The 22,492-nt window shown below is 41.4% G+C and overlaps 1 protein-coding gene across 5 annotated transcripts in view; it reads left to right on the forward strand.

The window, feature by feature from the left end:
- Positions 1–3,277: 3,277 nt before the first annotated feature.
- Positions 3,278–22,492, forward strand: part of ZNF711 (zinc finger protein 711) — a 44,987-nt gene continuing 25,772 nt past the window's right edge. For all 5 annotated transcript variants that reach the window (XM_074882913.1, XM_074882915.1, XM_074882914.1 and 2 more), the window contains exons 1-4: positions 3,278–3,489; positions 11,059–11,163; positions 12,711–13,241; positions 21,050–21,208. In XM_074882913.1, coding sequence (XP_074739014.1) covers positions 11,085–11,163; positions 12,711–13,241; positions 21,050–21,208 — 769 coding nt within the window. In that variant the 5' untranslated portion in view covers positions 3,278–3,489; positions 11,059–11,084. The remainder of the gene's footprint in view (positions 3,490–11,058; positions 11,164–12,710; positions 13,242–21,049; positions 21,209–22,492) is intronic.

Here is a 22,492-nt window from a genome sequence, read left to right on the forward strand (position 1 = left end):
AAGAGAAGTGAATATGTTTCTCCCTCTGTTATCTTCAGAAACATACAGAAATGCTGTTAGCACATCTGTTTAGATCCCAGACTATCAGTTTAAACTGTTTTGACCCCAGAAAGTCAGATCCTAATGTGTCGGTGAACTTTGTCAGTGAATTGCTTTTGTTCCTGTCACTTCTTAGCCTACAGTAGTGCCACAGTTTAACAAACTCTGGTGGTTGTTGACCTCTAGCTCTGTTTACCAACCTGAAAGTGATCACAGAATTTGAGTGTTCCATTTGATATTCCACCACTCCTTTGAAAAGGAATAGGAGAAAGAGAGAAGGCAATCCTGTCAAATATACATGGTGCTGGCAAGAGAAGAGCTATCTGGAAGGTATGCACTCATGCTGCTTAAATTGAAATGAATAAAATTTCACAGAGAATGAAGCTTTCCTCATCAGACTTGTTCTCTGCTCTTTAGTCTCCAGCAGATGAAGAGTTGCAGGACATCAGCCACATGGATGGGCGCTGCTCCTAATATACTTAACCACTTATCCTCAAGTCATCAATATTAACATCAGGCAGGTGTATGTGAAAGAAAACTGTGAAGAAACTGCTTAAAATACTCTGGTGTCACTTCTAACAACAACAATAATATTAAGGAATACCTTTTTGAATATGCTATCTGCCAAGCATTGTGCTTTGGTTGTTTGCCTCTTGCCTGGAGAGCAGAGCAGCTCTGTAATTCTTTGAAATCTTTGTGTTCTGAACTGAAGGGTAAGGAGCAATTCTGGTTGTTTGCTAGGTATCACGGTGTGATGTGTTACTTCCCCATCAAGTATAAACAGTTTAAATTGGTATACAGAGTGGTGTTTTGGCTTTTGTGCAGTCTTTGTGATTCACTGCTGCACTTTTTGATACTTGGATTCCTGTGATCTTGGTGTCTTCGTGGGGTTTTTTTGTTCTGTGCTTTTGACCAGTGCTTTGGATTGATTTTCCTTGTAATTGCTGCCTCGCTCTGCAAATTTGCATGTTGGGTCTGATGTTGAATGTTGTGTCACGCTGTTGGCAATAGCCTTGTTGTTGCTTGTTGCTATTTTATGCTCATTTTGCTTTTGAGATTTCCCTTGATATTACTCCAGAAGACAGAATCCAGCACAGATGGGATTTTGTTGAAGAAAGGGATAATTAATCTCTCTGTAGTTCTGCTTTTCTGATGGTATCACCTTGTGAGGTTCTCTCTCACCATTTCCCCAGGTATTCAGTTTTGCGATTACCTTTTTTGGGTATTTTCTCCTCTCATTTCTTAATTGTGTTGATCAGTTTGAAATTATTTTCTCATTAGAACGCCTATCTTTTTGCTAGAGCTAGAAGAACCGATTAGAATGTTTTTAATACCATATTTACTTTGGTGTATGGCATGTTATGGACAGCTTTACCCCACTATTCTGTTGTTCACCCCTTAAAAGAAAAAAAAGGGGAGGAGGGTCAAATGTGGGAGAGTTCTGTGCTAAAGAGGTGAAAGTCCAGGAGTAAGAATCTTTTTAAGAATTCTGGAAGAAAAACACATGTTAACTCGGTATTTAACTGCAAATTATAGTTGTGTAGTGCAAAATGAGATTTACTTTGATTTCCGTACATAAACATGGGTGCTTGGTGCTGTTTTTGATGCTGTGTGGCATTCCATCTGACGTCCTGCTGCTGTTTTAGAGGAGGGCAAGTCTTCTGTAGGTTGTCATATCTGCCATATCCATTTTGGATATCCTATTAGACATGTAGGCAACTGAATCCCGCTGTTCATGAACAAAAGTAATTTCAAATGTAAATGTAAAGGCAAAACTTTGTAACATAAAGATTAATTTCTGAGTTATCTGTATTTCAACCAGAAAAAACAAAACAATTGCTTGTGTTTCCCTAATGGTGTTTGAAATTGGACCATTACAGTACTACATCTATTCAACACCCACTTAACAAGTCCCTTTCTAAGGCAGAGGTGTGCATATGCTAAAATACTCTTAGTTTCAGGCAGGTTTAGAAAAATTAAGAGTTTACAACCATTCAGTTAAACCAGAGAACATGGGCTTCTCCAGCCTGGAGGTTTGCATATTTACACTTGTAAGCACATGCCAGTTTTAGCTATTGAACAATTTTACTGATGTGGTCACTAAGGTATCACGCTAATTCTTTAGGATACTTTTTTCCTTCTTTTTTGCTAGACCTACCGATGTCATATTAAAAGAACTACTTGGGTAGAGATGGTGGTATTCACGTAAAAAAATGTGAAGGAAAATCTGTGACTATACCAAGAGTTTCTTCCAATTTACTATCAGTGTTGGGGTTTTGTCAGCTGTATTCTTGAGACTAGTAATCCTGGCAAGAATGTATTTTAAATAGCAAAACCCCTGTCTTTAATGTTGTAGTCCTGTACAATAATGAAGCAAAGACAGTCCCAGCTGCCTAGGTGGAGCGCCTTCATCTTTCTTTTGAAACTAGAAGTGGCTGTACCAGTTCATGTGGGATTTCCAGTACCCGCTTTTGCAACCTTTTATTCACACGAGCTTTTGCATTCTCTCCAAAATGTCTGTATGTAGAAATACTTGAAATTCAATGCCAAATACAGAAATAGGGCTGGACCTGACCTTATTTCAGCAAAGAATTTCCAAACCGTGTGGCCTGCCGCCGGGGCTGGGCACTTGTTGCTTTCTGCTGCTCACGGGCAGCCCCTGGGAGCACCGCAGGGGAGCTGGGGCGGGTTTTTACCCGCAACACACACACATACACACACACACATACCCGCCCGACCTCCGGAGGGCCCCTCGCCCCCCTACCCCCCTCGGGGGCAGCGGTGGCTGAGGGGCTGCTGCTCGCCGTGCTCCAGCCCGCGCATCGCTGCCGTTGGGCGAGCAGCCGCCCTCACGGTGACGCCTCACCTGAGGGGGGCTGAGGGAAGGGGGGGTTGGGGGGGGGGGCGGGGGGGCGCCGTTTGTGTATTATTTCCCGGCGAGGACCCGAGGCAGGGCGCCTGGCGGTCATCCTCCCGAAACAGGGAACGCGCAGCGGCGGGCCCGCGCCTCTGGCGGTAACGGCACCGCTGTGGGGGGGGGTGTGTGGGGTGTCTGTGGGGGGGTTTGGGGAGGGGGGGGGGGGGTGTCGTCTCGGCTCCCCCCGCTCGGCAGAGTGAGGGCAGCGGCCTCGGCGCGGCGGGTGCGCCTGCTCGGCGCGCGCGGGGCGCGCAGTGACGTGCGGCGGGGCCGGCGGCGGGAGGGAGGGGGGGTGTGGGGTGGGGGGGGGAGCAGGCCGCGCGCGCTCGCGCCCCGCCGCCCGGCCCAGCCTGTGATTGGTGCAGGCCCGGCCCCGGCCGCCCCGAATGCCAGGCCGCGGCGGCGGCGGCGGCGGATCCTGCGGCCCGAACATCCCCCCCCCCCCCCCCCCTCCCCCCTTCCCTCCCTCCCTCCCCCCGCCCCTCCGGGCCCCCAGCCCGCGGCTCGGCCGCCCGGCGCGGGGACCCGCACAGGTGAGACGAGGCGTCGGAGCCGGGCCGGTGAGGGGAGGGGGGTGTGGGGGGGGGGGGGGAGGCGGGGGGACGGGGACAATGAAGGCGGCTAGGCCTCACCGCAGGCCGCGCCCGAGGCCTGACAGAGCCGCCGCAGCCGCCGGCGAGCCCGGCCGCGGCCGCCCCTCGGCGGGTCGGTGAGCCTCGGCCGGCGGCGGCAGCTGCCGCGGCGGGCGGGCGCGGGCGGGCGACGCCGGCGGGCCCTGTGGCTGAGGGGCCTTTTTCGGGCGGCCAGAAAATGGCGGAAAACAAGATGTCGGCCGGCGGGGCGGGGAAGGCTGCGGCTCCGCGGGCTGTCGCGCCGCCGGGACGGGGGTTATCCCCGCCTCCCCGCCCCGTCGTGACACCCGGGTCCCGTGCCGCAGCCGCGGGGCAAGAGCCTGGCGGCGGCACGGGGCGCACAACGGGGGCCGCTGGGCTGAGGGGAGGCCGCGGGGTGCGGCGGCCCTTCCCCTGCGCCCCTGCTGCGGGCGGCGGCCCCCGGCCGCGCCGCCCCTCCGCGGGCTCCTTTGTCCCCGCGCTCCTGCTCCTCCCTCGGCCGCCTCCTTCCCCCGGCGCGGCGGGGCCGCTGGCCGCTTCTCCCCCACCCGGGGATGGGGCGTCCGGCGCCCGGGGCCGCTGCCGGCCGCTTGACGGTTTTGTCAAGCGATCCGCGGGTGCGGGCCCCGCGCCGGGCTGCCCGGCCGACACCTCCGCGCTCCCGCCGGCCGGCGGCGCGCCCGCTCCGCGAGCACGCGCGGGGAGGGCCGCGCATCGCGGCCGCGCTCTTCCGCAGCCGCGCAGCCCGTGTCGAGTAGCGGGATGGCGAGTCTGGCAGCGGGAGCCGCACGCAGCCCCGGCTCTGCAGCGCCTTGACGAGGCTGTCGCCCTTCTCTCTGCCTGTGGTTTTTATTACGGGAAGTTTTGTGACTGCCGTGGATGTAACACGTAGATGTGCAGCCTTCGATTTTATTAATTGATTTAGGAGCCTTAAGCGCGTTTCAGGCAGTAAGGCAAAAATCTCATTCACTGGTTTTTTCTTTGTCATTTTAAATGGATTTAGAGTGTAAGTTTTCATGGGAAGCTTCATAGGTGAACACAATAAAGGACTTTAAAATGGATGTGTTAGTTTTTCATACCCAGTCTTTTTTCTGTAAAGGGCTTGCGTTAACCTGCTCATTATGTTATGAATTGGGTTCTTCTGCTGAAGATTTTTGCAGAAGCAGGATGTTTGTCGTTGCTTTTCTATTGATTGCTGCGTTAAAAATTAGGGGAAAAAACACCCCAAACCCCTGTAGCATCTTTAGGGGAGGATAATTCTCTTGTATTCTTCTTGAACTTGAATGTTAAGAGATAATTAGAAAACATCTGGTTTGGATTTTTCAACTACATATAAGTTGATTTATTGTGTTACATTGCTCTATTTCTGAGCTTGATCCTTGTGCTTTCATCAAAATGTCATATATAGCTTATGAATATCTGAAACACCTGACCAAGTATGACGTTGTGTTTTACTTTATTATACGTAAATAAGACTTAAATATTATTCAGAAGAAATTGCTATTTTAAAGGAGTGCTTAAGGGCTGATTTATGTGAAAATGCATCTCCTGAACATACTGGGAATAATTGTACGTGTAAACTGGGGGGACGCTTAGCATTTGCAGGACCATACTGTTTAGGAGATAACAAAATGTACTCAATACATATTCTTTATTTATTTATTAAGTTGTAATTGCCATTTTGTAGACATTTTTTACGTTACAAAAATTCTAAATATGGCAACAATGCCTGGAAGCCAGCCTATTGATTGGGAGCTTCATTGTACCTCTGGGTAGAAGAATGACAGCCTTTTTTTTTTCCTGGGAAGGGTAGAAGTGCTAAGGCATTCTTTTTTTTTTCCCCTCCTCAAAATACTCTGCTGAAGGTCTCTCAATTCAGGGTGTTTTCTGAAAGTTTTCTCAAAAATTAAAATATTAATGGTTATTTTATGATATTTTTATGGGAAGAGTAGGCTAAGAATAAATCAATGTGTGTACTAAGAGCAATGCTTATAAGGGCCTGGGCCTTTACCAGTTTTTCGATTGAGTGTTGCTATTGTAAGTATGTGTTCTTAGGTAGTCCCAAACTGCCAACCATTATCTTTGATTTTTAAAACATACCCTTTAGAGTAGTAATTTACAGTATTGTACCTGCATGTAGATAGAGAAGTCGTATATCCCTTTTTTTACTCTAAAATTCGTTGCCTGGTCTCACCTGAGCCCTGTTTAAGGAGGAGCATTGGCATAAAGAACTGAAACAGGTTAAAATCAGCCTTCTCCTGAAGCTTGTTAGAAGGAGAACTGTGTTTTTCAAAAAAGCAAAACAATATCAGGTACATACATATTTTTAAAATGTAGCCTTGAGACATTGCTCTGGGGGTCTCAGCTTAGGTTTAATGAAATTCTTCATTTTGGAGTGTGATGGTGATGTACTCCTTTCTGGTGCAAGATAGCATGCTACAGTTAAAAAAACAATGAAAATATTAATGGAATGTTATAAAGTGATATTATTTTATTGGGTGATGCTAATAAAGCATTGTCACAGTATTTTCTTCTAAATACACAGATGAGAAGGGGAATTGAGAGGAAAAACTTGAGATCTTAATAGTGAGAGACAAGAGAGGTATGGATAAGTTTAGGGTTATGACTGTATGCAGAATTGTGGTTTTCTCCCTTACTTCTCTTGTCCTTTTTTTAAAAACATGATTAGACCACTTCTGTGATTGTGTGGGTGTATAACATGGTGTACTACAGAAAGAAGCTGTGAAGAACCACAGTTAATCACTGTACTACATTTTTTGCTGTTTCCAGTAATAAGATCTGCATGCATATGTGGCGTGTGAAACTAAATCATCTGCGCTACTGAAATCTGTGAGCAAAAATATCGAGTTGTAGGAGAACTGTGGGCCTTATCTCTTGTTAATTGTTCCAGCACTAGCAGCAAGGGGTTTTCCTGCTGTCACTGCATTCCTTTAAAACCCAAGAGGAGATAGAAGAAAAAAATAAATCTGTGATTGCATAGTTGATCCAACTCTGTCTGCATTGAGGGTTTAGAAGAATATACTTAAGTAATGGTTGGATACCTGCTGCATCAACTGAGGTGTAGCTTCAGCATGTTTATTGCTAGTGTGTCATCATCCATCTCTGGTTTTAGTGGAAGTTTAAGGTACTCGTAGTACTACGTGCAGAGAAGTTGCCGTCCTATAACTTTGGTAATTTTTATAGTTCTGTTAACTACTGGGAAGATACTCCTTTTAGTGATAATTTGCTTTCTTTGCAGAAATTTTAATTTAAATTAAAATTATAGTTTTACTTTGTACTGAATTTTCTGTGTAGCACAATATGCAGTATATTTGGGCATCTAATTATATAATCTGAAAATAAATTGCTGATTGAGAAGGAAGAAAAGCCTAGCATATTCTTCCTGTAATCTCAGATTGATACAATTTAAGATAATTTTTCATATCCATTTAGATTAAAAAAGGATTATTTGAGTGTAAAGGCTGTGGTCAGGAAATTATAGAGTATTGCATTAATTCTGGAATCACTATATTAAATTAGCCATATATGGTCTAGAGCTGCATCTTATTTTGTAATAGCAAATATTTGTTAACTGTCGTGAGAGTTTCAGATGGCTGTGACGATAATTTAGGAGTGATAGAGCATTGCATTGAGGTTCTGAAGTGGCTTTGTAGTTCTTACAGTGGTGGAAGAATTTCATTTTTGAGCTAAAACTTAAAACTGTTTTGAAATTTGATTGTGTGGGTGGAATTGGGTTAGTTAAATCCTTGCCTGGTTTCCCCATTGATAATGTTTGGCTTGTGAGTTCATAATACTGGGTGGTCTGTGCACCCAACTCTACTCTGTTATGGCACCATCAGAAATTACGTTGGGGAATTCTTGTAGCTCTGCGAGAAGAATATTAGTTGTCAGCCCCAAGAATTAATATTGTAGATTTAAAGACAGATTTGAGAGAAGTAGGTTTGAGCAGATAGTACGGGGAGAAGGTGTTGAAAGGATGATAGTGACACTAGGTGATACAAGTTCTTTGGTTCTTTTGTCTTCTCAGTTAAGTTGAAACCTCCTTGGGGTGGATCCATGACTTTTTCTTGAATTTGCCATCATTGCGGACTGCTTGCTGCTTCCTTCGCTTGAGGATTTCAGAAGTATAAAAGAAGGAACAATTTCTGCTCACTTTCTTCCTTGACAGTGAAGATGCAGGAAGCATAAATTGTGTTTTCCAAGTTTTTCTTGTTTATCTTTAAGATTATTTGTTACTTGGTTTTGTATTATTTCATATTAAAAAAAAACCAACCCAAAGACAAAATTGTACCCACCTGTCATGAGTGTCTTGGCCTGCACGGAGTAGGAATTCTGCATCACCTGCTGAAGCAAAGGCATTTAACACAATCATAAAAACGGAGGCAAAACAGTATAGCACCAAAACTGACTTCTTTTCACATCGTCTCACCGTGGTGGCTTTCTGCCGGGCTTGAGTGAGGTCTGGAGCACCCGTTTCCCTGTGCAGAATGCAGCAGAGATGGCCCGATACGGTGGGTCGGCCCCGCAGCGTGGCCCTGGCGCTGGCCGAGTGCCAGCAGCCCCTTCTTGATGCCACCTTAGTTTGGTACCAAGGATCCAGCGCGCTCTCTTCGGGTGAGCCGCGAGTGTTGCAGTAATCGTGGTAGCTGGCGTTAAGATGCTTTGATCTGTTCAATTTTCAGTGTCTTACCATGGACTCTAGTGTCTGGTGTTGATAGAGCTTCATGTTTTAAGAGAAATTAATGTCAGGTCTACTGCAAAGTTTAGTTTACTTCTGGATTAGTGCGGTAGTGTGAGTTCCATTAGGTCCTGGCTCTTTCTGGATCCCTTGGTTCTGGCTTACAGGTGTATCAGAGATTTCAGGCACTTCAGCCATTTATTCTTACAGCTGGGCTTATTTTATTACTGCCTTGCTTGACTGTGTTAGCTCTTTATTGTGGTATGTCTCATTGCAGTAGGGTTGTCAAATATTTTGTACCACAAAGTACTCGAAGTTTCTCTTATTTTGGATTTAGGTGCGTAGACTTAAAACAGATTCTTGCAGTAGGATAGGGGTCAACTTTTTATGAGATCCAGAAGAGCAAAATGAAGGTTGTTATTACAACAGTAAAAGGGTTGGGGTTTTTTTTTTGAGACTTACTCTCAAAAGCGTTTGTACTTCCCTATTCATCTCTGCACCACCCAGTTCCAGGTAGTTCTGAGTTGAGCTCTTATTCTGCATTCACTTACCACAACTCCTAAACTTCTTAGTTTCCTGTGTGATACTGTCACTTCCGATTCTTGGGTATGAGAGGGCAGGAAAGTACAAGGTTTTAGTCTTGTGCAATAGAGATTTTTTTTTAAGATAGAGATTTTTCACCTATGAAAGCCTTGCTCTTGGTATACTCTTGCTGCTTCTATGGAGTCGCTTCATCTGTTTTATCTGCTTAAAAGTCTTCTGGGTTACAGCAAATGGCAAAATAATTCAGAATCCCCACACTTTAATGCTCAGTAGCAATGCAAATAACATGGAGGAATGCTAATGTATCCTTCTCTCTTGTATTTTATGGAAATGCTATCAAAGAAATGTTACATGCTTTCTCTTTCATTGAAAGAGTTTGTGTAGCTGTACCTTATGAAAGAGATTCAGCATCCTCAAGACAGATATGATACCAGAAATGGAGATCTTGGTAAAATTGAATTTAGTGAGAAGCTCAACATTTACTCTCCATGTGTGAAAATTCTTGGATGTAATTGGAATTTCATTTTAATGAATGTGAGACTCTCAGAAGTAAAACTGACATGACTGTGTGGCAAGGTTTGAGGAACTGGTGTAATTTTAAAAGACTGAGGAAAATAGGCAAGTCTGGCAAAAGAGAAATTGGGAAACAGAGGCCCCTAAGCATTAAGGGAAATTAGAAGGGCTGAAGCAGCAAAGCAATTGTCAAAAACAAAAGAAAGAATATCAGGCTAAAGATGTAACAGTGAAGGATCCCAAAGGGTTGGTGGGTCTGTACTATCAGAAGCTTTAAAGGATCAGTTTTCTATTAGGGGGATAGTGCAGATAGCTGCGTAGGACCAGCTTTTCCCTAGCAGCAGAAATGAGGCAGCACAGAAGGGACAGTGAGGGAAGATGAGATTTCCAGAATAACCTGACAGTTTTGAAATAAAATGTCAACCAGTATGGATAATACAATCCTAATGCTGGAATGGTGAGTAGAGATGTCAGCAGAGAAGTCTGTTGAGCACTGTTGTTTCTTCAGTATCACAGCAATGGAGACGTTGAAATAAGTTGGCCTTTCTGAAGCTTAGCTGTTGCCTGTTCTGCACCGTGCCTGCAAATCTAACTGAGGGCTGATCAAATTTTCTACCAGGCCTTTTGTCAGACTTATAAAATGAAATAGAGAGGTTCATACACAGCCTTCGGAAGAGAAAATCAGCTTTGGCACTTTTGTTCTCTAAATCTAGGCACTACGCCGCTTTTTCAAAACTTACCTATAGTTAAACATAATGTTCAATTAAATTTACACGTTAGAATTTGTTTTGAAATATCTGATACAAAACTGTGAAAGAACCTGGAAAATTGATACTCCCAATACAGTCTGCGCCATTCTTTGATGCAGCTCCACACATCCATAATCACCGGTCTTGATAATTAGTTAAAGAGTGTACAGACAGGGGTAGAGCAAAGGGGGCTTCTTTGTGCATGGATGCCAGTATACGTTGTTATGGTAAGGCCTGTAGTTAGTGATAGCACACGGGCGCTATTGATGGCCCACTTGTACTTCTACAGACAGCTACAATTTGCTTAAAGCAAAGCTAACTTACTTCTTGACAAAGTTTCTGCTTCTAGGTAATAAATTACCTGTAACTAGGTTCAGTTGCTTACTAAGATGTTATATTGGTTTGTTACTGTGGCCTGATGCTACAGCTGGTACTGCAGGTGAGGTCTTTGTTGTCAGTGAGCTGTTACTCTATGGAGAGAGTCTAATAAAACTTAAAAATGCTGTAATGTTCAGTGGGGGAGTAGAAGGTTTAGGCATTTCTTGTGCTTACTGCTGCTGGAAACAAAGTAATGTAGAAGTCTGTAGCCCTGCATGCTGAAGGTAAGTAGAAAGCACTTTCCAGTTAAATTCTGCAGAACATAAACAGAGCTGTTCTAGGCCAGGCAGTAACCAAAGACTTATGTAAAAAGAAACGTGTTTAAGTCCTGACTAAGAATTACTGATTTGTTGGGGTTCACTCGAATGTGTAATTCTTTTGATTACTGTAGGACTACTTATGGATGGAAACATTTTCAGGATTTTAGGTCAAACAAATGCATAAACAGAAGAACAAAGCAAAGTGAATTCTATGAAGTACTGCATGTTTTTTTCTTGAAGTTTTGGATAAATACATTTCTGTGTTTGTCAGTGTGACACATTAATGCAGTAAAGCTAATCAACACAGTAACACTGCTCACCATAAATTCTGATTTTGCTTTTATTGCAGTTATTTGTGAATGAACTTAGCTGAATATGGATCCAGGTGGTGGAAGTCTTGGATTGCAAACACAAGAATCCAAAATGCCTCACACTATGATTATGCAGGATTTTGGTAAACACTTTAACTATTAAAAATATTTAAAAGGTTTTTTGCAATATGTTTGTAAATGATATCAGGATGTAAAGTTGACTAATACAATAATGCCATTTGCATGACTTTCTTGAGAAAATTCAATATTTAAGGTGGTGTGTGTCTTTGTGTACTTTGGTTGCTGATCTTGGAATAGTTGCTTATTCCAAAATATTGAAGCAGTACTGAAAAGACCCAGAAGTTAAGTCCGTGGCCCAAAGTGCTCTAGAAAAGGCAGAAAATGGTGATCTGGAATTCAGCGGTTTTGTAGTGAGTGTGCTTCTGCTTGAAATCACGGTGATTAGTGTTCCATCTCCAACATACAGGAGATGTAAATAACATCCAGTACAGGATGTAAACAAGGTCTGAGCTTCTGTGTGCTTACCTTGATTGCTGTCTCCAGTTCTCCTTTAGGGTATTTCAGTAAATGTGGTGGGAAATAATGTCTTTGTGTGACAACAGATAACTTACTATGTAGACAACAGTTTACAGATTTAGCTAAATCTGCATGTTCACGTGTGCTTAGAAATCTTCTGTCAAGAACATCAGCCCTGGGACTGTACTGGTACAAGAAAACTTGTTTCTAAATTGATTTTTTTTTAAGTGACTACTCTTTCATTTGATGGCAGTGCTAAATAACCTCAGCAATTCTGAGGGTTTAGAGAAAGCGCAGCAAGAAATCTCCACTCTTTTTTTGTGGGTCTCTGTTTTTGCGTTATGACAGGAGATGACCTTCTCAAGTACTGGGAAGGACCATGTCTTCTACCGTGACTTAAAATCCCGCAGAGTGTACCAAAATAGTTGCATTTGCAGTACAATGCTGAATATTTTTTTTTTTTTTTTCATTCTGATAAAAACCATTTTCTTGAGAGTTTTATTCATTAAGCTTAAAACTGCTATTTATATGTGTGTGTTAAAATAATTCACTGTGCATTCTGGTTTATGTATAGAAAAGTAGTCTGCAAATATGACTGGCCAGTCAAGTCTGTTAATGAAAAACGGGTTTCTGCTTCTAGCCATTCCTTGCAACGTGGCAAGTTGTTGGAAATTGTAGTATAAATATTGCATACAACTGAGTATTTATTTTTAGCAAGACCCACGCAGTCTAAAGGATGAGAGTCCTTTCATTGTAACAGCAATTAACATATTGTTACCACACTTCCCGTCTCGTGCAAGAATTCTGTGACGGTTCAAATTGCTGCTGTAATCAAAACGTTTTTGAACTGGAATTTAAAGATGACATTGCAAACTGGCCTGTAGTTTTTAACATGTCAGCATTGTAAAACCTAAATTTGGGGCAAACTCCATGTTATGTCTCAAAGGGGCATGTTTTGTTTTTCTTAATTTAAAGAATACAGGCTGCTTTGGATAGTCTTTATTGGGTGAAATGCAAAAAGTGGATTGTTGAAAAGTAACAGATTTGCACATCTGTCTTTAACTTATCTATACAATTATTCCATTCCTTAGATAAACTAATTGCTAATGCAATAATTTTAACATTTTTCTCCTCGTTCATGATTGTTTCATAGTGGCTGGAATGGCTGGCACTGCTCATATTGATGGAGACCATATTGTTGTATCAGTCCCCGAAGCTGTCCTAGTTTCTGATGTTGTTACCGATGATGGAATAACTCTTGATCATGGCTTAGCAGCTGAAGTTGTCCAAGGACCTGACATCATCACCGAAACTGATGTTGTAACAGAAGGTGTGATCGTTCCTGATTCTGTTCTGGAAGCTGATGTTGCTATTGAAGAAGCTTTAGATACCAGTGATCATGTTTTGACTTCTGATCTAATAACAGAAACTGTTAGAGTTCCCGATCAGGTGTTTGTGGCTGACCTTGTTACGGGTCCCGATGGACATTTGGAGCATGTGGTGCAAGACTCTGTGTCAGGAGCCAACTCACCTACAATGGTTTCAGAAGAAGTTCTTGTAACGAACTCTGATTCTGAAGCAGTCATTCAAGCAGCTGGTACTGTTCCTGGCTCCACAGTGACTATAAAAACAGAAGATGATGATGATGGCAAGAGTACATCTGAAGACTACTTAATGATATCTTGTAAGTTAAACAAAGGTAGATACAAACAGGAGATTAGCAGAAGTAGAAGTGGTCTGGTGGGGAGCAGTTCCTATAACTGGACTCCTGCTGCATTCTGTACTGGAACTCTCATAGTCTGTTGCCCAGTTAATTCTTGATGTCTGGATTTGGGTTTTCTCTTGATGAAAAATCCATTATCGCTGATACAGCAAGAAAGAGGATGACGTGCTATTGCGGAATGAGTGTGTATGTTTGTGTTTCTGAAACTAGATACTCCTGAAAATTAAGAAAAACACATCGGACAGTTAAACATTCCACAGATTTTGAGTATAATGCTTTTTTTTAAAATATACGGGTATATTACCATGTTATGTAGATTCATGTAAAAGTAACTTGTTGGGTTTAATCAGTAGAATCCAACAAAGATAGTTTTTTTAAGATATCTGACTCATAAAGTTTTCTCTTATGTGTCCACAAAATATTGTTCAGCTGTATTAAAAATTATAATAGGCATTTTATTGTATGTTGTGCTGTTCTGGACTGAACTTGACATTAAGGAGTTGCGTGCATTAATTCATCAGCTATCTAACACTGGAGAGTGGCTGCCAATTTCAGTTTCCATGCAGCACTCAACTCTGAGGAAACTGTATGGTCCTATACTGCTTGTTGAGTGAAAGCTACTGAAAGGACCTTAAGTATATTATGTTTCTTCAGTGGTTAAATTATACTCAAGATACCAGTTTTTATTGTTACACAGATTTGATAAAATATATGATTTTAGATTTTAGACTTACCCAAATTAGTTACTGAAATGGGAGTAGGTCAAAACAGGTTTTATTTAGTCAGAAGCAATATGTTAAAAAAAAAGGGCAATGCCAAGTGTGTCAAAGTGTCAATCTGTTCACAGCAAGCTGCATTTATTAAAAATTTCAAGACAGAGGACTTGACTGATTAGTGATTATGATGATTTCAATATTTTATAGCATTTATGTCCCTTATGCAAAATGTATTTTTGGTATTTATTTTTTGTTCAGTATAGGATGGACAGCAATGGTTTTTTTTAATCATTCTATCATTACTGTAATGCCATATGTCACTAATCAAAGTCAAAAAAGGTTTTGTGAAAAAAGAACCAAAAAAACCTCAGTCTAAAAGCAAATCAGACCTACAACAGAAACATTCCTGTGTGTTTGTAAATAAAAGAACACCACTTTTACAGTCAGTTGTTTCATTGGAAAAATTCCTCCTTTCTGACAGAGTACTTAACGATGAGTTGTATTCTGTAACTGCGGTATTTCCAACTGCACCTTTGTAATTGTAAGTAGTCATCTTTGGAATTCCTTCTAAGATAGACAAGTGTGATTGGTAATGTGATCACTGCACTTAGACCAGAGCATCTTAAACTTTCAGTAACCTGATGACCTCAGGTGTGTCTGATACATTTATAGTTTTGTCAGGTGTTCTCAAGCCTACCAATGGCTTTTGTAATGTTTCAAAGCCAGTTTGAGACCTAGTTTTCAGCAAATTAGATTTATATATATGCATAATCGTGATATGCCTGATTAATCACAGTTGGAAGCTACATTATTAATCTAGAATTTTGTTTTACATAATAAATTGGATAACTTAAGGCAATCATAGAATTGTAGGATGGTTTAGGTTGGAAAAGACCTTTAAGATCATCGAGTCCAACCATTAACCCAGCACTGCCAATTCTGCCACTAAACCACATCCCTAAGTGCCACATCTGCAGGTCTTTTAAATACCTCCAGGGGTGGTGACTCAGCCACTTCCCTGGGCAGCCTGTTCCAGAGCTTGACAACCCTTTCAGTGAAGAATTTTTTCCTAATATCCAGTCTAAACCTCTCCCGGGGCAACTTGAGACTTTCTGCTCTTGTCCTGTCTTTTGGTACTCGGGAGAAGAGACCGACCCCCATCTCGCTACACCCTCCTGTCAGGTTGTTGTAGAGGGCGATGAGGTCTCCCCTCAGCCTCCTTTTTCCAGGCTAAACCCCCCCAGTTCCCTCAGCCGCTCCCCATCAGACCTGTGCTCCAGACCCTGCACCAGCTCCGTTGCCCTTCCCTGGACACACTCCAGCCCCTCAGTGTCTTTCTTGTAGTGAGGGGCCCAAAGCTGAACCCGGTCATCGAGGTGCGGCCTCACCAGTGCCGAGTAGAGGGGGATGATCCCTTCCCTGTCCCTGCTGGCCACGCTGTTCCTGATACAAGCCAGGATGCCATTGGCCTTCTTGGCCACCTGGGCACACTGCTGGCTCATACTCAGCTGGCTGATGACCACCCCCCCCAGGTCCTTTTCCTCTGGGCAGATTTCCAGCCGCTCTGCCCCAAGCCTGCGGCGTTGTGCGGGGCTGTTGTGCCCCAAGCGCAGGACCCGGCACTGAGCCTTGTTGAGCCTCACACGACTGGGCTCGGCCCATCGGTCCGGCCTGCCCAGACCCCTCTGCAGAGCCTGCCAACCCTCGAGCACATCAGCCCTCCTGCCCAGCTGGGTGTTGTCTGCAGACTTACTGATGGGGCACTCGGTCCCCTCCTCCAGATAATTTATAAAGGCGAGGTCTCTTGCCTCTGTTAAGTTTTGAGGCTGTATTATGCTGTGTATGCCAGCTTGGCCCAACAAAGTACCTGCTATTGATTTTTTTCTCAGGAAAAATTAATCTGACACAGTGGCTTATTTTTTGTTTGTTTTTTTTTTAAATGTTTTTAAATTAGCCTTGAATTTGTTACATTTATGAAGATAATCTCTTGTGGAGAATAAACTCCCAGTTTATTGAGCAGTTTAAAACCCTTTTTATTTGCTTACCTTTTAAAATTGTCAAATATTAATATTGTAGAAAGTTAATTTTATGATATTCCTTTTGGGGTGTATATATAGGACTGTTGAACTTTTTTATCATGTAAATCACATCAAAACGATAGTTTTAAAGAATCTCAAAATACTTAGCTGTCTTTTAATAAAATCTACCATCTAAAAAGGGGAGACTTTACATAAAATGACAGATAATGCCCTTAGGGAATACCACCAACTGTTCTGTGGAACACATTTTGGGAACTTGTAAAATACTACGTTTCAGGGTGTGAAGCTGAGCTGACTGTGGAATTTTAACTTATCCCACTCTTTTGTTGGGAGTTACAGTTTAAATATACTGAAAGGTGATTTTTCGCCGTTTTAAGATGACATTCCCATGTAGGTGTATTATATGCTATTGGTAATTATATTTTTGTGTAAGTACTATTTGGAAAATAATGTTTGTCTTGATAGTTCTGTAAACTAGCTGCATATGATTTTGTAATTGGAAATTTTTGCCAGAAGATTGTTGCCATTCTGCTATCTCAGTGCAGATGAATTCAGCTTTTTTAAACCAACCTTGTAAGCATAAGACTTAAAATCTTTTTTTGATACATTCATAACCTATGGCATGGGATATGCACGATCCCTTGTTTTAAATCTCCCGAATACCTGTTTGAAAGGGACTTTATAAAAAGGAAATTACTACAAAATGAATGTCTATGGTGTGATCGTGAACCCAGTCCATCTCATACTGAGATGGGAAAATGATGAGCAGTACATCCCATTTTGCCAGGCAGGAGTGAGCACACGTGTAGCTTAAAGCATACCCTTTTTTGTTTTTCAGGTTTGCGATATTCAGACCCACAGCGGATTGCCAGCTCCCGATCCGTGTGTTGGCCCTGCATGCACTATGTTGGTGACCTCATACCCACCAAAGAACAACACTGGAGCTGGCCTTTAGGGGTAAGGTACTGTTCCACCACGACCTCCTTTTTAGTGTATTACAATGCAGTGTTACATCATTTGCTAAACATTTTAATATTAATACTCCTATATTGTAACCTATGGGATATAAAATAAGTATATCAGACATTAGGAAAAGATGAAAAATTGTAAAACCACGGGACTTATCTTGCCCTCGTGTTATCCCTGTGGGCTCCTATGGTGGGTGTGCTATCACCAGCATAGTGCATGCTGAGGCATCACATGAAGTGGGAGCTGGCAATCCACGGTGAATCTGGACATCACACACCTGAAAACAGCCAAGTAAGGTAAGTTTAAAATTGGAAGTGTGCTGAGTTTTCCTTTAAACCTTGTTTATTCAGGAGGATTCAGCATATATTTACAAAGGTTCTCTGTTGTGTTTTTTCAGTTAATTTTAAGTGACGAGATAATAATATGTAGTGCTTCTGGTGGATGAGTCAGATCTGGAAGACACTTTCATATTCCATTGACATAAAGTAAGCATTCCTGTTCCTGAGAACTATCACTGGGAAAAGTCATCAGATGATTTAGCACTGATGGGTTAGCTGTGATTTCAGTCATCTTCCCTATACAATAGAGTATTTTCACAATCTGCTTTTGAAAAAAGTCCTAATAATGCAACTTGACAAAGATTACATGTCCTGCTGTGTTGATTGTTTTCCCCTTATATAAATGTGTTTAAAAAAGATTGAAACTGTGAAATTTACTTCATCTAAGACAGTAATTTAAGCAGTAGCAATTGCCACTTCAGTGTCTTTTGTTGAGGTATTTGAAACAAAAGGCAACATTTTACAAAAGACAGTCTATATCAGTATCATTTTCTCAGTTTATATTTTTCAAATTGTGTTATATTACACTTTGCTTTTTTAGAAAAGTGCTTCCAGAGGCCCTGGGTACAGAGGCTTCCTGATGTGTTTCCATTACTTCAGCTTAAATTGTAGAGACTGAAGATCTTTGAAAATACACAGGATGGTTGATGCTGTGGGAATAACCACTAATTTTAAAAATAATGTTGTAAGTTTTTCCCTCTATGACAGGGCTCCGCATTTTTTAAAGGATATTGAAGCTTTGAGGGCTTTACTTGAAATGGTGAAATGCAGCATGTGAGCATACATGCTATAGTCGTGTATTTGACTTTATATTTTTGGCTGAAAATATTTATTCTTGTAAAAATTGCAAAATGCCGCATTTTTTTCTTTATGTAATCTTTGTGGTATTGCAGTTGATGTCCTGGTAAGGCAACTATCTAAAATGATGTGGTGTTTCCTTATGTTATTTCACCAGATACATACTGGTGTACAGTCATTGTCACCCAGTGTTAGTTAAATACTTGGGAATTTTTGCCATAAAGAAAACTTCTTGTCACATATATATGTGATTACTGTTCAGTAGGAAATTTCTGTAGTTAAATAACCTTCCAGTATGGAAATACTTATTTTTTGTGTTAAAGTGATAATGCATTATGTTTATAAAATGTATGAGTTTAGACGAAGCTGGTGTTGCTTGAGTTGCAGATTTGAAGATAACTCTACTACCACCTACCAATTCTAAAATTACAGTAACAGCTTACAATTAGTGATTTCTTCCACACAGCCTTTAAATATTCTTTCTGCATTTTGGCAGCATGTCTAGTCATACAGCTATATATATAATCACTCCTGCCTTGTCCTGTTCGTTACCTCAAGTCCTTCAAAGGCTCATGCAAGGATACGTGCAGTGGAAATGTTCATTGTACGAAAATTAAACGTATGTTTATAATTTTGAAGCATGTGAATAAGAAACTTTTATAAATGTTAAAAGCCATGCAGAAAATAAAATGGTCATTAATAAATTCAAGCATAGTAAATGTATGGAAATACTTTTTGCCAAGATAAGTATCTTCTAGCATCTTCCCTTTTGCTGTTAGTAGATGGTGCATAATCCTTTCTTCTAGTAACTCCATTCTGGAAGCATAAAAAATTTCAATTAGCAGATGCAGTAACACTCCCATACTAGCTGTAAAGATGGGCTAATAATGTGATGCTGGTAAATTTAAGTGTCAGAGGACTATGCCAGGTTCTCTGTTGTGGCTTTCTTGTCTGTGGTGTTCATAGTCTTACCTTTCTCATTGTCCTTAAGGAAATGTGAACGCCATGCAGTACGTGTCAGATTTGAACAGATTAAGGTGTTGATGTTGCTGGCATTGATTTTAATAGAGATTTAGAATGTTTTTTGCTCAAAACCCAAAGCCTGTTTTCCTGAGGACATTCTTATTTTTTTCTACTGATCCAAGTTTTGATATTTTTTCAGCAATGCAATTAATCTCTTATTTACAAAAAGAAACAGCTAAAACATAGCATTTTTTAATGTTTGTTTAGTTTTCATCGAAATACATAATTTTCAGAGGTTCTAAAAATGAAATTGAATCCTTATTTGTACTAAACCTGAATTGTATCTAGTTCTGTCCTCAATAACTTCTATACTTTTCTGATGCAGTCCAAGATTTGTGAAATAGAAAGAAGGTTCATCAATGTGGGGATGAAAAATAGTGTTAGTTGGATAGGTGTTTCCTTGGAATCCTGTCCGTGAGTGGGAAGAGCTTAGTTTGGGATTGCTGTGGTGGATTCCCACCCTTGTGCAGGGAAGGCATCTGCTCCTTTTCTAGCAGGTTCTGACCCACTTTGCATGACTACCTGGAGTATTAAAAGCTTAAACTGACTCCAGTTGACCTCAGTACAGCAGGCTGTAGCCTGAAGCAGTTAAAAGCAGCTCTTCAAGAGCACTCACAGCTGCACTGAGGGCAGGAAGCTTAGAGGGGGATTGGGAACCACTGCAGCCATCCCAAGGTAAGACAGGCCTTTCCTCAGGATCGGAGCCCTCAGTGTCCCTCTTGAGTACGCTCTATTCTTAGTCATGAAACACTGTTGTTACTTTAATATTAATTTTAATGATTTTTTTTTTACCTAGTATGCACATATTTTAATGTTATGTATGCAGTAAATTGCTATTTCCCTGGAATGTATTTAATTCAGATTCTGTTTACATTTTTGTGCAATTCTCCTCTATTTAGAGGACTTCAGTGGGTGTTAAGCATTGCACAGGTTTGTGTTGGCCATCTGCACAGGAGCTAATTTTATCCACTGAGAGAAGTGTGTTGGCAATACATATCTCAGGAAGATGCTTAGCTCAGTGGCCTCTGTATTGGCCATTTGGGGTATATATATGTGGATATCTATGTGAATACCCTTTTTACCAAAATAGTGCTGCTTCTACACTTCTAATAGTTTGAATGTAATTTTTGTTGTATAAATACAATAAGCATTTTGAATATAGAGACCAAATAATCAGAGTGACTAAGTTGCATACGTAAAGAAGTCCATTTCAGCTAGTAGTATTTGGATTTATTGTCACTGCATCGTTTAACCAGCTGTATATTATACAATCATCTTCATTAATTTATACGTTTTCAAGTGATAAAGTGGATAAAATCATAATTTTCTTTAGGGTGAAGATGTAGTCATTAATTTATACGTTTTCAAGTGATAAAGTGGATAAAATCATAATTTCCTTTAGGGTGAAGATGTAGTCACATTTTTGTGACTATTTTCCATATTCATAAGAGTTTCAGCTACTAAATTTTTGTCACCACTATCTTAGAGTAGTGAAACTTTTTGGGACTCTTAAGCTGTAACAGACAATTCTGGGCTAATTTTGAACATGTTTAGATAGATGTTTAATTTTACTTACTGATACATTTTTGCTTTTGAAGTGTAATAGTTTCAGACAGAACCAGTTACCACGTGCTCTTTGGTGACAAGCTCCCTCTAGTGTTCTTCATTCTCTATTTCTTGCTGTGTTTCCTGAGTTGCAGTAGGATAAGTACTGAACTTCTGGAATCTCTTCTAAGTATTTTGAGACGAACTGTTTTGTAAAGGCCATTTATGAATACAGACCTTTACTATGCATGGGGATAGTAGTGGAGAAAGTCATGCTGCTGATTACTTTGACTTTTAAAAAAACGTGTTTGAACCTCATTATTATTCTCTTATCTTTACAGTGGATGATGTTGGAGAAAAATTGGACCATATAGGAAGCACTCCCTTGAAAATCAGCACTGAGGTGACGAATGATGATGTTGCTAAAGATGACGGGTTTGGTTCAGAAGTTATCAAAGTGTACATATTTAAAGCTGAAGCTGAAGATGATGTCGAAATAGGTACCTTTAAATTCTATGTAGTCTTCCAGTAATATGAAGTATTCCAGGGTGTTTTTCTTTGTTTTCTTAATTCCATGTAATCCACTGACTGGAATGTTTTGTAGAATGTGACATTTGTGGGTGCTGCCCGTATGCGGTAAAATACTGGGTGTGTATTAGTCTAAAGTTCTTTTTTGATTAGTAGTATTTATTTGCAGGCAACCAAAACCCAAATGTAGAAGTGGTTGGGTGCCTGCAGCTGTTTTTCAGCTGCTGCTTTTGTCTGACATTGCAAGGCTGGGTGTCAGCAGAGAAAGGCCTCTAGAGCGGATGCCTCTCATTGAACAGTCTTTGGTGGCCTTGATGCAGAGAGAGGGAAAGATTGCTGGGGCTTTAGGCACACAGTCATTTCCAAACCTAGCCAAGAAACTCAGAACTGCTCTGCAGGTCTCTCTTGCAAAGGGTAGATCCAGCACTTCCAGGAGCTTTGAAGTGGACATACAGCTAACCCATGTTCTGGTTGTTCCACTTGTTCTCAGAGCTGAAACCTCTGGCTTGTTCCACTTTACCCTTTGCATTAAGGTACTGAAACTCCGCCGCACTGGAACATACGTGGCCTGGAGCCCCAGAGCTGTTCACAGGGCAAATCAGCCTGACTCTGTTCTTCCTGGAGTGGGGAAAGGACTTCATCTCCCATGAACCGCTAGCATTGGCCTGGCTGTGCTGTGAAAATCTGGAACTTCAGACAGAACTTTGCTGGATTAGATCAGCAAAGTCCTCCAATTAGTAACAGTCCTGATGCTGTATTTCAAGTAGCTTGAATTGCTACTTCAGGAAATTTTCAGCTATATGATGCTTTTATTTTTCTTCTCTGAGAAGTAAGTCATCTTTTCAGCTCAAGTTAATGGCAGAAAAGGATTGTTCCAGTGATGATCAGACTTCTGGCTAATAGGGCAGCTGTCTCTGGTTTTCTCTCTTTCTTAGGGTAGGTTCAGAATTAGTTAAGACTGTCTTATAAGTTGCTTGATGTCTTTTGCAGTATAATACAAAATTTGGAGCCTATTAATCAAGTCCTTCACAAGGTTGCCAAAGTAACTTTACATATTTTACTATCCTGTTTGGAATTGACAGTATCTGATTCAGCTGAGGGTTAGTGAGTATTTCTGTAAGGCCCTGGGATTTTCAGTATTGGATCCTTAATTCCTTTCAAGTATGAAAAAGAGGATGTGAAGACATTTTGGCCACCATTGCCTTCAAAAGCATGAGGATCTCTGGACACTGTATTCCATAGAGACATCACCCATC

The sequence above is a fragment of the Strix uralensis genome, chromosome 13 (genome assembly GCF_047716275.1).
Source record: "Strix uralensis isolate ZFMK-TIS-50842 chromosome 13, bStrUra1, whole genome shotgun sequence".
NCBI lineage: Eukaryota > Metazoa > Chordata > Aves > Strigiformes > Strigidae > Strix > Strix uralensis.